Source organism: Misgurnus anguillicaudatus, chromosome 12 (assembly GCF_027580225.2).
Source record: "Misgurnus anguillicaudatus chromosome 12, ASM2758022v2, whole genome shotgun sequence".
In the NCBI taxonomy this organism is placed as follows: domain Eukaryota; kingdom Metazoa; phylum Chordata; class Actinopteri; order Cypriniformes; family Cobitidae; genus Misgurnus; species Misgurnus anguillicaudatus.
Genome location: NC_073348.2, coordinates 22,386,399 through 22,402,853, shown reverse-complemented (window position 1 = coordinate 22,402,853; position 16,455 = coordinate 22,386,399). Strand labels below are relative to the sequence as shown.

The window sequence follows — 16,455 nt, the reverse complement described above, 5'->3', positions numbered from 1 at the left end:
AAATTGCTAAGTAAAAGCTGTAATGTTACATTAACCAGAAACAAAAGTAATAAGTAAAACACACATTACACTGAATTATTATTTGGTGCCACACAATGATTTTCTATGGTCACCTCTGGCCAACCCTATTACAATTTTCTGGGTGCACCAATGTACAGAGAGGGAATTTTTTAAAATCTGAAAAAGCATGAAACTGTTTATTGTGTTTTTAAAGATTGTGACTACAGTACCAATATATATTCAACTTTTGCTACGCATATAGAAGTAGGAAGCACAATCCTCAATGCCTTGAAGATAAAAAATAATGTATTTCAGATGTTTTCTGCAGTGAGGATAATCCTCTCGGCACAGCATACAGTACCACCCAAATAGGTATCTAAAAATGCATTTCTCTATCGTGAAGCCATTGGAGTATATACTTGATGCAAAAGAGGAAAGGACGTTCCAGTATGTACCAATTTTGCAGTCCTTGTCAGAAATTCTAAAAACGGTGACATTCAGGATAAGGTGTTCAAGAGTGCAAGACACTGTGATTTATGTCGCTATGCCAGTTTTCGTGATGGTTCCAATTACAAGGAAAACAAATGTGTGTGTCTGAAGAGGAGTTTCACTTTTTCTCTACTGTGATGATTCTGACATTTGTAATCTGTTAGGAACCTCTCGCAAGAAGCAAAAGGTAACAGGAGTCTGATATTCCATTTTTTTATATTAAGGTCTGCATTACCATCAATTATTTACTTAGTTATAAGAAATTTGGCTATCCTTAAGGGATTTAAAAAGCTTTGAAGATATTCTGTGCCTCACTTAGAAAAAGTCATAAAAAGCACATCCTTATTCTGTGATTACCGATGATTTTGGTTCATACATTTGCATATTTTGTGTCGGAGACCGATCACAGAAATAAAGGAAAACACCACCGTTTTCAAATATTTTACTATGTTCTTACCTTAACTTGGACTAATTAATACATACCTATCTTTTTTCAATACATGCACTTAATCTTTGTACAGCATGTTGTGAATATGTTAGCATTTAGCCTAGCCCCATTCATTCCCCAGGATCCAAACAGGGACGAACCCAGAAGCCACCAAACACTTCCATGTTCTCCCTACTGTACTTAAGGACAGGAGTTCGATGTTGATGCAGCACTGGCTAGTTAAGCCCAGAGTATAGTCTGTTTTTTCTACATGTTTGCGAACGTGCACGCAATGGTCAAATGCACAGCCTTGCAAAGTATACACTGGAAAAAAAAGAAGATGCTTTTTCTTGATGAGCAAAACGACCCAAGAAAATAAGTCTAGTTTTTAGACCAAAAATATTACATTTAAGTGATTTTGTGCATAAAACAAGCAAAAAAAATCTGCCAATGGGATAAGCACATTTTCTTCAATTTTTCGTTTAAGAAAAATGTTAGCAAGATGCAAGATTTTTTTTGCTTAACCCATTTTTTGCTTACCCCATAGGCAGAATTTTTTGTTTTGTTTTATGCACAAAATCACTTAAATTTTATATTTTTGGTTTCAAAACCACTTATTTTCTTGGGTCGTTTTGCTCATCAAGAAAAAACATCTTAATTTAAGAACTTTTAGATATTTTTGCTGAAAATAAGACAAAAATACTAAAAAATCTTTTTCTTGAAAATCATTTTTTTTTGCAGTGTAGTTTATTTAACTTGTACGTGTACACAGACGTTCCACACATTTTTCCTGCAGGCGCATGTGCAACCTACATGTACAATGTACGCGGGGCTTTAGAAATCTGCCGGTGCGCGTACAGTACGCCCGCACTCTTCTGATAACAAAAACTGCGCCACTCGCTCCGAAAAATGGACCATACACTATAAAAAGTGAAAAGTTGGTTTAACTTAAAAATGTACTTCAAAACTTTTAGCCTGATCTCACGAGAAATCGTACATATTTTACGAGTTGGCTAATTGGTATCAATTCATACGAAGTTAATCGTGCAAAATTGTACGATTCTCATTAAAAACAACAACGAAACCGGACCCCTAACCCTGCACGTTACCTCAACATCACAGGGGTCAAGGCACCAAAACTTACGAATGTGGTCGTATCAATTAATACAAATTAGCCAACTTGTAAAACATGTACGACTTCTCGTGAGATAGCGTTGACACTTTAGATGATAAAATTAAGTTAAATTAAGTGATTTTTTAAGTTGAACCAACTTTTAACTTTTTACAATGTACTTTAGCCTTAACACCCATAAAACACATTGATGTCTTGCAATAGGATGCTTCAAATTTGTTTCAAAATGTATTTAAAAACTAATTATTTCTGCATATCTCCTTCTCGCTAGTCTCTCTGTTATCTGCCTAAAACTTACAATATATAACTTTATGAAAAATTACAATCATACAGTTATGGCAAACCATTGTGATTGTTTGATTGTTTAAATAAATCTCGCACCCTTATTTCAAATTTAAGTAGGTATTAATCTACAGTACATACAGTTTTAACATCTGTGGAATTGGGCATAAAACTGCTACTTTTTGTCCAATTACTTTTTAGTTCTGCTTGCCCAAAGCTGTGATGATGTCTGCCTGCCCCTAACTACGTCTTATCATTGATGTTAAAATTCTCCTTTAAAATGATGGTACACTTCACAGTCCAAGCATTACTGTACCTCTGATGTGCCTGACAAAAGCTTGCAGAAGAAATGTTCACTTATGCTGCCTATCCCACTGGGCTTCAAATTCAGCTCTGATTAACAAACATCCGAAGCTGAAGAAGCATTTTCATTTTCAGGTAACAGCAGTGTCTTAAGTATAAAATTACCATTCTAAAATGAGAAAGCGTGAGGTACCATGTCCAGAGCTTGACAAGTACTCCTTTAAAAAAGAGCAAACTCCTGCAAAACCACTTTTCTCTGCATCTAAGTGGAGAGACTAATGACAGCCTTTAAATGGAGAGGCATGAGGTTCTCGACGAAGTAAAAATATAAAAAAACAACTATTACGATGATAAAAGAAAAAAATGGCCAAAACATTCTCCAATCGAAGACTTGGTTGAGGATTTCAAAGAAAGATGGCCTGTCTTGTTTTGTGAAGCTGAGGTATATGTAAATCTAACCCCTTTTATGTTACCATGTCCTTGGGACAGTAACACTAACTTAACTTGATTATTTATATTCATGTTTAAATCATTAAACCATTATTTCAACCATGAAGAATTTAGGAGAAAACTATAATTTCCCTGGAGCAGAGCTTCATGTAGAAACTTGACCATTACACCCCAAAAATTATTGCCTTAATGAAGCTCAAGGGAGGTATATGGGAACCAAGCTGAGGCACACTCCACTTTTTGGAGAAAATAGCTCATTTTCCAGAGTAACACAATTGTTTTTTACCATTTTGGAGCTGATCTCTGGGTCTGGTGCTAGCATTTTTAGCATAGCTTAGCATAATCCATTGAAACTGATTAGACCATTAGCATCGCACCTAAAAGAACCCAAACAGATTCAATATTGTTCCTAAAACTTGACTCTTCAGTTACATCGTGTACTAAGACCGACAAAAAATTAAAAGTGCGATTTTAGGCAGATATTTTTAGGAACTATACTCTCATTCTAGCGTAATAATCACGGACTTTGCTACTGTAACATGGCTGCAGCAGGTCCAAAAATAGTCCCCTGCTATTGAAAGTAACCAAGGGGAATATTTACGATCCTATTTTCAAAAAAAGTGGAGTGTCCCTGTTACACCGCACCCTTTTTTAAAAGATATATTCTTGGTCTTTGAAAGATCATGTTTGAAGCTGCAATATGTGAGTTTTGCTCTTTGATCTCTGTATGAAATATTAAATTGCTGGTTACTTTTCATGTCTGTGGGTTGAAAAATAACTGACATTTCTCACAAAATCTCAAATTAAAATCATTAATGAATCTTACCGCTCAGAATCGTGATCAGGAGTTTTGAATTAAGAAATGGCTTTGGGCCACCTTTAAGAAAGCAATCAAATGAATGCACCCACCGAAAAAAGTATATCCCTTAGTCCAAGTTTCTGTTTGACATTTAACACATAAATGTTCCTGAATTCATCTGGGCTGTCAGACAAATCCGATTTTGTTGGTCTTTTGTGTCCGAGCGCTGTACTCTTGGGATGTCATGATTAAGGTTAATAGAGCACGTAACAGCCAATATCGAGATGCAGTCAGGCCTTCTGAGCGCAGCCCTCATCCAGTAGGGGACCGTTGACTGGGCTAAATGTCAGGGCTCCTTGCCGAATGTAAAGGGAAGGAGCTGGTGAATAATTCATGGGGATAGTTAGGTCGGACACAGTGCTGAGTCTGTTTAGCTGTCGCCCCGCTGGGCGAGAGAGACACGAGAGATCTGGAACGGTGCAGGAAAACATCAGAGCTGATTTGCCATCTGGATGTCATGTAAGACAGCTTGACGCGTTCCTGGAGGACTTTACGCGGGGCTTGCTCCTTTTTTGTGAAATGACATATTTAGCACTAATTATGTCATGCCGGGATGAGATTTGAACTTGCAGATTGCTTTCTTTGTTCGGGCAGGACCAGAGCTGGCGCGCGTTCGCCAGACTTTCAGGTATAGGAGGCCAATATTGATTTGACAGGATCACAAAGAGGCCATACTGCAAGAAAGACTATAAGCGTAGAGACGCAGCCAAATACCCCAAGCTTACTTTCCTGACTTATTTTCTATTCACACTGACAACCGGTTTAGCGCTGGAGGTCAGCGGGTTGCTTCTGGTTTGCATTTCTGCCGTAAGATGTCTTGCAGATACCGCAAGATACGCTTTTATCCAAAGCAACTTACAGTGCATCGGGGCTGTGTATTTTATCAGTATGCATGTCACAAGGGAATCAAACCCACAATCTTCGGCACTGCAAACACAATATTTGCCAGTTCAGCTACAGAAACAGAACAGAATGTTTTAAAGTATATATATATTTATATATTTAAAGAGAATACAGTAAAATCAAAATATTTCTTTAACAAAATGAATGACTTTGAAGGCATGAATAGAACTCAACGTGCAGACAATTTGTTACGGTTATCCGCAGATTTCAGGTTTTCCACACATTTCTGTATTATATTGCTGTATGTGATAAATTCCAAAATATCTGTGAACTAAATTATGTAAATGCCCACATCTAGACTACAATAAACCTAGCAAGCAAGTCCTGCCTAGGTTTACTATAGATCCAATTAAGTCTGGCAATAAGAAATATCAAAATAACGTTTGATATTGCATCGTGTAAGCAAAGTCAACAGTGAATAAAATGTGTTTGGTTTCATATTTTTGGGGTCTATGATTAGACAACTAGTAAAGGATTCGTTCACTTTCATAACAAAATTTTCTTATAATTTACTCACGCCCATGTCATCCAAGATGTTTGTCTTTCTTTCTTCAGTCGAAAAGAAATAACTTTTTTGTGAAAAAAACATTCCAGGATTTTCTCCATATAGTGGACTTCAATAGACCCCAAGTTTGAAGGTCCAAATTGTAGTTTCAATGCAGCTTCAAATGGCTCTAAATTATCCCAACCAAAGCATATGGGTATTGTCTAGGAAACAATCATCATTTTTGCCGAAAAAGTACTTGTTGACCACAATTTCTCTTCTTGGACTAGCTCTAGGATGTGCGTCCGAGACTGAAGGCATTACACAATCAGATCAAAAGTTGACGAATGCAACATCAATGGTATGCACACATATGGACCATTTTAAATAATAAACTGACACAAAGACATTCATTTGTGTCAATTTACATACAACAACTTCTGAATGGTCCTCCTTATCCAGCCTGTAAACGCCGGAGCGTTAGCTCCACATACGTCATACGTTACCTTGGGACGTGATTACGCAATACGTAAAGTCGTGGATGCTCATCCCAGATCTAGTGCAAGACGAGAAATTGTGGTTAAAAGTACTTTTTTTATTTCTGGGTGAAAACAATGATCGTTTCGCTAGATAAGACCCTTATGCCTCTGTTGGGATCGTTTAGAGCCATTTAAAGCTGCATTGAAACTGCAAATTGAACCTTTTAAACCGTTGAGGTCCATTGAAGTTCACTATATGGAGAAAAATCCTCAAAAAACTTAATTTCTTTTTAACTGAAGATAGAAAGACAAACATTTTGGGGTGATGACATGAGGGTGAGTAAAATTTGTTATGAAAATGAATTTATCCTTTAAAAGTTCACTGACAGCCCATATTTGGCCTTGTTTTAGCCTAGTCGTCTGGGCTGTGTTCAGATGGCTATATACGCAGTGGTTCCCAACCTTTATCACTTTAAGGCCCCTAGTTGCCCACAATAATATTTAAAGGCCTCCCACTTACTTATTTTTTCCCAAATAAAATTAACTAGAGCTTGGAATGACTATACAGATGGCCAAAAAATAAGAAACATCTATATTTTTGATTGTTTAGCTTTTTTAATGCTTGTTTTGTCCAATTTTTAATACTTTTAAGCCCCTTGGAAATCTGCTGAGGCACCCCTGTGGGCCCCAGCCCCCTGGTTGGGAAACACTGCTATAGAGGGGCCGTTTCTCAATGTCAAGGATACTTCCTTGGCAGGACTGGTCCTTACAAGTCACTTCCTTCAGAGGCTAGGCGAGGCTCCTCTTAAGCATTCGGAGAACACGTAAATGGAACAGGCTTGCAAGGGCACGTCATTGCGTCAATGAAAGATGTGAAGAGTGCGAAGGATACACATATGCATCCTTTCCTGTATATGGGATATTTCTCAAAGGACTCAGTCCTTGGCTGACATTCCGAGGATCCTCGACATTGGAAAAGTCCTTCAACCGATGTTGATGACGTAGCATTCTCGAAATTCTGGCTTCTGAGGATCCTTCCTTGACATTGAAAAACGGCTATGGTTTTATCGGACGCACGCATGTTGTCGGGGTTATGCGTGTAAACGAAACTTCCAGTCACTGTTTGTTTAATGGTCTGGCTAGTGAACTCTGAAACAGATACCATGTCGAAAATAACAAATGTTTGATTTTCTTGAGACTAGGGGAGATGGAGATCATGGATCACCGCTATGTGAACGGAGGGTTGGCTGACGATCTATATTTAACATTGTATACATTAGTACACATTTTACACAGTAACGTTAGCTCAGTGTAGTTATGCTTTAGCTATGATTTGAACTAAGGTAGTCTACTTATTATTTATTTTGCTTGTAATCAGAAATAAACTACTCTAAAGGGACTTTGTTGCTATTGATTCTTTCTGGAAGTTTACCGGAAGTTATGCACGTTCCACGAAAGCTGTTTGTTTATGTTGTTACTGTTGAAACCGTCTCTTTCAAACACAACATTGCTTGCTGGGAAGCATCTCACAGTAAAAATTACATTAGCTCCACTGTCTTCACTCCTATTTATAGTTCATATTTGCATATACTTCCTTCAACTTTGTTGCATCGTCAGACACGCCGGAAATTGCCAGCTCTCGTTGAAAATGAATGGCTTTGGGTTGCACTGTCACTGCAGGTTCTGTCTGCGTGAACTGCCTAAGTCACACAAGCTTTCAGAACAAGTGCCAAAGTTTTCTTACCATTCCTCATTTGGATTCCCTAGCATTATAAGACTATTAGAAATGTAAGAATAATTACATAAATGTTAACAGCTTCATATTACTTAAATGTTCTAGTTGTCCAGCTGCCCACTTGATGTTTTTCGCACTAATGTTTTCCATTTCTTTTTGCCGGAAAATCTATATCGAAAAAAATCTGACTACAAATTAATCACATATTCATAAAAAATGGAGCAAGTCGATCAATACTAATTTTCATTTGACAAATGTATATTTCTCACCATTGATTTCGACAGTATTCTCATTATAAAGCAGAATTTGGTAGAGTACAATTTATACAATTTGTTACAAAACGTAATTATTATATTAAAAGTGGGGAGCATACAGAAGTTGTACTTTCATGTGACAATATTTTGCAGTTTTAGGGGCAGGTGCACCCTGAATAGTGGACTGAACAGGACACCTGTTTAATCACCTGTATACACACACATCTCTAAGCGCATTTTATAGGTCAAGTGTGTAATTTCTGTACCGCTCGTGACATCAAGCAGAAGAGACGTTTTTTTTTTTACATGATTCCCAAACAGTAAAAAAAGACTTAAATTGGTAGCACCTAAAACAATTATTTTTTTACAACTTATGTTTAAAGGGATAGTTCACTTTAAAATGAAAATTCTGTCATCATTAACTCATCCTCATGTTTTTCTAAACCTGTATGGATTTCGTTTTTCTGATAAATACAAAAGAAGATATTTTGAGAAATTATGGTAAACACACAGCAGATAGTGACCATTGACTTTCATAGTAGGAATAAAAAAATATGATGGAATTTAATGGGTACCTTTAACTGTGTGCTTTCCATCATTTATCAAAATATTTTCTTCATCACTTATCACAATACTTCCAAAATATTTTTCCTACTATGGAAGTCAATGGACACTATCTGCTGTGTGTTTACCATCATTTATTAAAATATCTTCTTTTGTGTTCATCAGAAAAAAGAAATTCAGGTTTAAAACAACATGAGGATGAGTAAATGATGACAGAATTTTCATTTAAAAGTGAACTATCCATTTAAGTTAAAAAATATGTTAAGTGAAATATTTAAGTTGAAAAAAAAACATTTTTGGTGCAACCAATTTAAGTAATTTTTTACTTTTTACATCCCGCCCCTTCTGCCTCTCCTTTCTTCCATTGGTCGACAGGTGCTCCCACCCTAAACTCATGCCATTGGTTGATCTCTCATAATTTAAGCTACTCACCCTCATGCTATACCAGATGCATATGACCTTGGTTCTTCATCTGATCACAAATGCATAATTTTATATTAAAAGGTCAACATTATCTTCAGCGTTAACTTGAGATATTACAGCACAGTCTCACCAAATTTCGTTATTTAGTCACGTAAATTTCTGATTCTTTTTTCGTGATATTATCAAAAATTTCCGCATTTTTTCGTGATCGTATAATGAATTCCCATTTTTTCGTGTAATTATCACGTATTGGTTACTCAACAGTTTTGTTACTCAAGCTATTTTCTTTCCATTGTGGCTTCGGTTTAGGGTTAGATTTACATAAAATGACATCCTTACCCAAACCCAACTCTAACCCGCCAGGCGACATATACAAAAATAAATCAGAAAAAATAGTATAAACCAAAACATATAGTAACATTCTAATGCAAGCACCAAATCTAAACCGAAGCAACAATGATTTGAAAATAGGAAAAAGCAGTTGATTAACCAATACGTGATAATCACACGAAAACAGGAATTCGTTATACGATCACGAAAAAACGTGGAAATTCGTGATAATATCACGAAAAAAGAATCTAAAATTTACGTATATCTCACGAAACCTTGTGAGCCTGGGTAGCATATTAAGGTAAACATAACCTACATCACCAATAAATTAATCCAAATCCTGGAGCAAACTGACAAGTTTGTGAGAAAAAAATATATTTAGCAACTGATACGTCATTTATAAAAACATACAAATGAATAAAACACAATGACAATAACTCGCAAAACAGTCAAGAAGCAATGATGTTTTTTTTTTTTAAATAAGCCTAATACATCTGGGATGGCATTAGGTTGAGTAAATTATGAGAGAAATTATTTGTTTTTCATCGTCGAGGAAGTTAACCTAAGAACGACTTCTTGAGAAAATACAGCATTTTAAAAATTGCGAAAAATCACACACTTCACACTGGCATTTAAAATGTCTTGTCCATATTTTAAATCTTGATAGTTACACACATTTGCTTATCTTACAAACATCCCAATGTTTAAACACAGTCCAATAAAATGTCATTATATACGTCAATGTTGGCATAGTTCGAGTTCATAGTCCATGTCTGAATCTGAAGAAGTCTGCATAACAGAACAAAGTGTATTAGTGTTATAAACGACCTGTAAACGCTACTTAAACAAAACTGTACAGAGATTTGCAAAAGTCAAACAAATCCAGTATTAGACAGCAAACATAAGAGTTTGAAATCAAAGTCGTTTTTTATTATGAGTTATTCTGATACACAAATTTACATTAAATAACAAAGGATGGGTTTCAATCTGAGGGTATATCAACAAAGACTGTGGATCCGTCGCACAGTTTATGTAAAGTTCAGTTCATTGGCGCTGGGTAGTTAATCAAAGGCTGGATAACTTTCATTGGTATGATCCACTGCTCGTCATTCAAGCAATATGACCCTGTTTCATACGGCCTATCTGAAGTCCTCATCACAGTTTTTGAGAGTTTGTGAATTAAAGTACAAAGTAGGCCATCCAAATGAACGAAACAATCTTTTAATAAAATATGGATCTGAAAAATCGTCCAGCTGTACTGAATCCATTTTCGGATGTCTGATTCGAATATATATCCAGATCTCAAAGCGGTGACAGCGTGAGTGGCATTATGGGAGCAAAAGTTGATGTGATTGATAAAACGTCGGTAGGTAAAAAGGTGGATTATTTCGTGCTGAACAAAACGTTTCCTTTAGAGTATGGTGGGCAAGTCTCCGATCCAAGTCCCTGGTAATGGTCTAGGACAGGTGTATTCATTCTGCAGGTAACAAATAAAAGACAAGAAAATTAACCTAATACGACAGCAGATGCTTTGCTTTGGTACTGATACAGTGAACAGCCCAAAACATTGATTTAATAAAAATCGAATTACTGTATATAATGTAAGCATAATGATAAAGGCGCTACATGCGGTCATACAGTACAGTACGTAAGATGAAGCAGTCATGCATGAGCATTACAGAAACAGCTCACCCAATAATACTATTATTGTTTAGGCTACTCATCCCCGTGCCGTTTTAAATATGTATTCATTCTTCCCAATAACACAGATGAATAAACGAAAGTAAATGAAGACTGGGGCTATACAAGTTTTATTAAAGGACTCCATAAGAACCTGTTCATTATATTTCAAGACCAAACAAAAATTATTGACATCCCCAGTTCTCCTTGACATGTTAATAAAATAAGAAAGTTAGTCCTTGGGGTGAGTATATGATCCCAGAATTTACATTTTTGGCTGAACTGTTTCTTTAAAAACTTGTCGAAGCAGCAGTCATTTGGCAGACGCGATGAAAATCATTTTGAGTCAAAAATCGAAATATGGCAGCACATCGAGTGCTATTATTGTCACGATATTAAAAGTTAGGATCGGTACATTTAGCCAGCTCACGTGACCTCGCCTGACATGAGCACTTTGTCCTAAATGGATTAAGAAAATCCATCTGCATACTTATTAGTAATATAGACAGAATACACTTCTTTCTTCACCCACTGAATAAAAATCTTATGCATTTAAAGGGGTCATGGCATAAGACTTTTTTAAGATGACAAATAAATCTTTGGTGTCTCCAGAGTACATATGTGAAGTTTTAGCTGAAAATCCCATATAGATTATTTATTATAACATGTTAAAATTGCCACTTTGTAGGTGTGTGCAAAAATGTGCCGTTTTGGGTGTGTCCTTTTAAATGCAAATGAGCGGATGAAGTGCAACCAATGATGGTGGTTTGTTGCAATTGAAACTCAACTGTGCTGTCAATTCTTTTCTCTTTCTCTCTTTCTTTTTTTCTGCACTAAATGACAGTGCTGTGATTGGATATTGCAGATTAAGGGGTGGTATTATTATAATTAGAGCTCCTTGTGACATCATAAGAAGAGCCAAATTTCAACGACCTATTTTTTCATGTGCTTGTAGAGAATGGTTTACCAAAAACTAAGTTCCCGGATTGGTCTTTTTGACATTTTTTAGGTTGATTGAAGCAGTGGGGACCCAATCATAGCACTTAAACATGGAAAAGTCAGATTTTCATGCCATGACCCCTTTAATAAATACATTTAAAACAGCAATATGCAACAACATCAAATTAGGCGATATATCTCACATGGATTTCCATTGTGTAAAAGGCGTTGGTGAACAAAGCCAATCAGAACTGCCTTTATAAATGCCAAAGTACTGTGTTTGACTTCACAAAAACTAAAGAATCTGAAAAGTCTTTCATTTAAGTCTTTAAAATTAGAGAAGTGAAATTTGCACCATAGGGGAAGCCTTCTGGGTTTTGCACCTTCAACACTGGGCAAAAAAGGCGTTACATAAATGTGATATTTTATTGATTAATAAAAACATTGGCTTTGATGCAATTTTAGTTTGTGTGCAGCATCAGATTTTATTCTTTCTCCATTTTTCTTACTGTTCGTGGCTGATTTTGCCCCATTTTTTATTGCAAAGTCATGACATCATATAATCATGCATTCTTGATTGTTGGTACTTTTTCCTTTTGCAAAATTTGTGATTTTTACCTTTGATCACCATGTGACACCATTAACCCTTCAGTAGGCCAAGTTATATGGAGTATAACAGCATATTAGTGTGTGTGCAAAAAGATGCTGCACAAAAACTAAAAATGCATCAAAGCCAATGTGAAAAAGGTAAAACAATTCAGTCCACAATCACTTTTTACATTAAAAATCAGTCATTTTGTGTTTTTTTCCCCCAAATCAGTGACATTCCTTATGAACTTGGCAATTAAAGAGTTAAAATCATGGAAATTTGTTAACATTTAGTAGTTTTGATCAGTTTTGAGGTTGATTAACAGATTTATGCAAAATAAAAAATATTCAACTAATATATATATATATATATATATATATATATATATATATATATATATATATATATATATTTATTTATTTATTTATCTATTTATCTATTTATCTATTTATCTATTTATTTATTTATTTATTTATTTATTTATTTATTTATTTATTTATATAAAATATTTTAATGCCATGTTCTTTAGAATATTCCTGTTTTTCTCATATTTGGTTTTTATATATCTGTATTGTTTTTATGTCCCTTTTTTTCTGTAAAGCTTTGCAACAATGCAAAATAATATATTTGATCTGAATAAAAAATTGAATAGATACCTGACTAATGCATAATTGTGCCATTAGGACTCTGGAATGAGGTTGTTGTTTGAATTTTGAAAACTGCAATTGTCTGTGATATTAATGTTGCAATCACATTAATTTAGATGTTTCTTAGGTTAAAGGAACAGTATGTAGGATTGTGGCCAAAACTGGATTTGCAATCACAAAACTTGTGGCTAAAACTGGTACTGCAATCACACAACTGGTGGCCAATACACAAAATGACAACATAAACATCAGTTGAGGGCTGCAACTCCACTTTTTAAATGACAATAGAGTAGGAGGGATTATAGGCGTGTCGTTATATCTCCGCTATTTTAAGAAGTACTCAACATGTACTCAAGGATTTTTTTTAAACTCCTCAAAAAGAATAGAGTAATGGTGACAGCCCTAAATTCAATGTAGAGATATATGCAGTATAGTCCTACAAGCATTTAAAGTGTTCTTTCTCTTTTGCTCTTGTAAGCTCGTGCAGTGCGCGCTCTCTTAAGTTGTCCGTGTGCATAACACGGTCTCACACCCATGGCGTCAATATTTGACGACACTTGACCATGCGTCAATATGTTGACGCGGAGGGTATACCTTTTCGCGTCATTTTTTGACGAACTGGGGACTTCAATACTATTAGGTACGCGAAATTAAACAGTTGTCGCCTGGCATTGGGGTTAGGGTTAGGTTTGGGTAGGGATGTCATAATGTAAATCTAACCCTAAACCGACGCGAAAATGGTAGAAAATGGTAAGAAAATAGGAAAGAGAATGCAACGGACTTAATAGTATTGAAGTCCCCAGTTCGTCAAAAAATGACGCGAAAGGTATACCCTCCGCGTCAACATATTGACGCATGGTCAAGTGTCGTCAAATATTGACGCCATGGGGTGAGACTGGGTTGGTGTGCATCACCCCTCCCCCAGTTGACTTCCGCCTTTTGGTTCTGATAACGTGACGTTATTATTTTGTAAACTAACATTTAAGAATTGATTCTTGACATTTGTGAATCGATTCAAAATCGGCCCACGTCCGAATCGCGATTAATCTAAGAATCCCTAATTATGTGTTCATTCTGTCATAGTTTCTTCAAAGTTTTATTTGAGTGTTTTAAATAAAAATATTTAAATTTTCATCATGATGTGTACGCCCCGCCCCTTTGATTGCCACACCCCCGGCACTGATACAAAAAAATTTATTGGGTACTACGTACTCCACCCAGTGGAAAAGCCCCCAAACGTAAGCTGACCCGACCCGACCCAAACCGTGGAGTACTATTCTATAGAAAAGCCCCATAAATGGTAGATATTAAGACCTTTTGTACCGTTTTGTAACGTTTTTTTTTTCTGAGAGTGTATGCTGTATTAGTTTATATCTGCAACAGCTTCATTTCCTTGTCTTGTCGGTAAAGTAGTACATATTTACATATATGTATAATCATTTGAGACATTTACTATATATTTTATACACATTTTATGCATGAATTTGGCGTCCTCGATTCTTTCAGATTACAAAACACCCGAACACAACAAACTCGTAATCACAACTTCAGTAGTCGAAATTCTGATAGTTTGTGGTGAATGCATCATTGATTATAATGATCTGTTGGGTATGTGTGGTGGATGGAGTTAAAGCCAAACAGAAAGGATTCTATAGAAGTCTATTTGCGAAATAAGGAAAGTTGCATTTTGTGTCTAACAGCCAAGGCAACTAGAATGACCACAATTTCCACCATTGCAAGAGATTTAAGCTGCCTAAGGTTGAGCTTTGATGTTCTTGTAGTCAAAGTGGCTGACACAAGGTGAAGGCCAGACTTAGATTTCAAGTGAAGTTTCACAAGAGGCTGAAAGTACATTCAGTAACTTCAACAAAAATGAAGAGGATAGACGAGCACTTCGGCACACTCCAAACAAATGCTCAAAGCAGATGCTCTACACTTTAGAGTGCTAAAAACACAAGCATAACAGCACACAATGTATATCCTTGAACTCTGTAACCTGTACTTCAAGAGAAGTCGTGAGGTTTGAGCTAAAACTACACATCTCTGACAAAGTTGTGTGTTGTGAAATATAAATAATACAACATAGAAGACAAATCTCCTTTTAACCAAAATGTATAATATTCACTTTAATGCTTGACTGATGCTTACTTTGTAGTGGTCTCTTATTTCTAAATGTATCATTTTTAAATTTACTATAAACATCCCACTATTTCACTATGTTTTTTTGCACTGGTGGTTGAAATCATGCAATATATATGTGAATAGGTCAAACGCTTTGCATTGTGGGATACACGATTTCCCTGTTGAATACAGTAAATGTACTACGGTATGTCAGTGTATTGCATTTTCACTGAGCTGCTCCCCATTTCTAAGTCACAAATACATATTTTCACATGCAAATCTATTTCAATGACATCTAGTAGCATGCTAGTCACTGTTATGCACGCAAGAGTGAAAGGCGAAATCACTGGGCAGATAAGACTGTGATTATCGGCCAAAGAGCTGGCACCAGCTAATAACAAAGCGACAACAGACGTCAATGATACAGACAAGGTGAAAGGCATTAAACACTGCTAGAGAAAAGGAGACGCATGCGACTGTAAATTCCAACACGGAGGTGGACAGAAACCCCTGGCAGTAAAGCTGACTTAACTAATTAGTCTGCTAATAAGTCTCGCCTGGCTGAACCTTCAGCACCTCCAATTAACACCAAGTAGCAGAAAATACATTGGTTAAGAGCCAAGTTAAATAATGGATGAGGAACTTTCACTTTACACGCGTTTTCCTCTCGGTTTTGGGAAGTGAAATTAACCTCACTTCACCGCGGGTAGAGCTGCACTTAGATCATATTAGTGAGGTTTAATTAGGAGCAGAGAAATGCAGTAATTATATTATATTGTGGCAGGGGTATGAAGCGCAAAGTGAGGCGTATGTCAGGCTCAACCTGTTAGTAAATCCATGCTGTTTTCCTCTTCATTTCCTGCCCAAGGCTCCAATTATCCCATTGTGTCTTTCAAACAGTGGGAGGTCAACGACTGTATGCTGTTTCTTTCTTTCTTTTGAAAAATAGAAAAGAGTAATAGAGCAAAAGTTTCGAATGCCAAGATAAAGGTTGCTTTTGAAAATCTTTCCAACATTTCGGTGCCTGAATCGTATGACTTTGAAATAATTCTCTTTGGTGATCGCAATGGTATTGAGTAGCTTCTTTTAAATGTTAAAGTGTGCATTAGGGCTAGGTGAACAAAATTAAACAAAAATTATATTAAATTGAATATAACTTGAGTGTTTAATTTTTATGTAAAAATCTAGTTTAGAAAAATAATAAGGTATGTATATTTTTATATAATGGTAAGATTAGGAGTATAGAGTGGTCCTTATTTTTCTACTTTTAAAAGTTCATGCTCTCACCCCACCAATATGTTTGAATAAAAAATAATTTTTCAATATTAATTAATATTTAGAGGTTGCTCAAGACCTTTGAAGTTT

General features: G+C 35.9%; 1 protein-coding gene across 3 annotated transcripts in view; it reads right to left on the bottom strand.

Annotated features, from left to right (window-relative positions):
- Positions 1-10,016: 10,016 nt before the first annotated feature.
- Positions 10,017-16,455, bottom strand: part of lrrtm4l1 (leucine rich repeat transmembrane neuronal 4 like 1) — a 171,841-nt gene continuing 165,402 nt past the window's right edge. For all 3 annotated transcript variants that reach the window (XR_008645386.2, XM_073874123.1, XM_055208762.2), the window contains exon 3: positions 10,017-10,591. Coding sequence is in view for 2 of the 3 variants with exons in the window: in XM_073874123.1 (XP_073730224.1) it covers positions 10,526-10,591 (66 nt within the window). In the remaining variant the exon portion in view is untranslated. The remainder of the gene's footprint in view (positions 10,592-16,455) is intronic.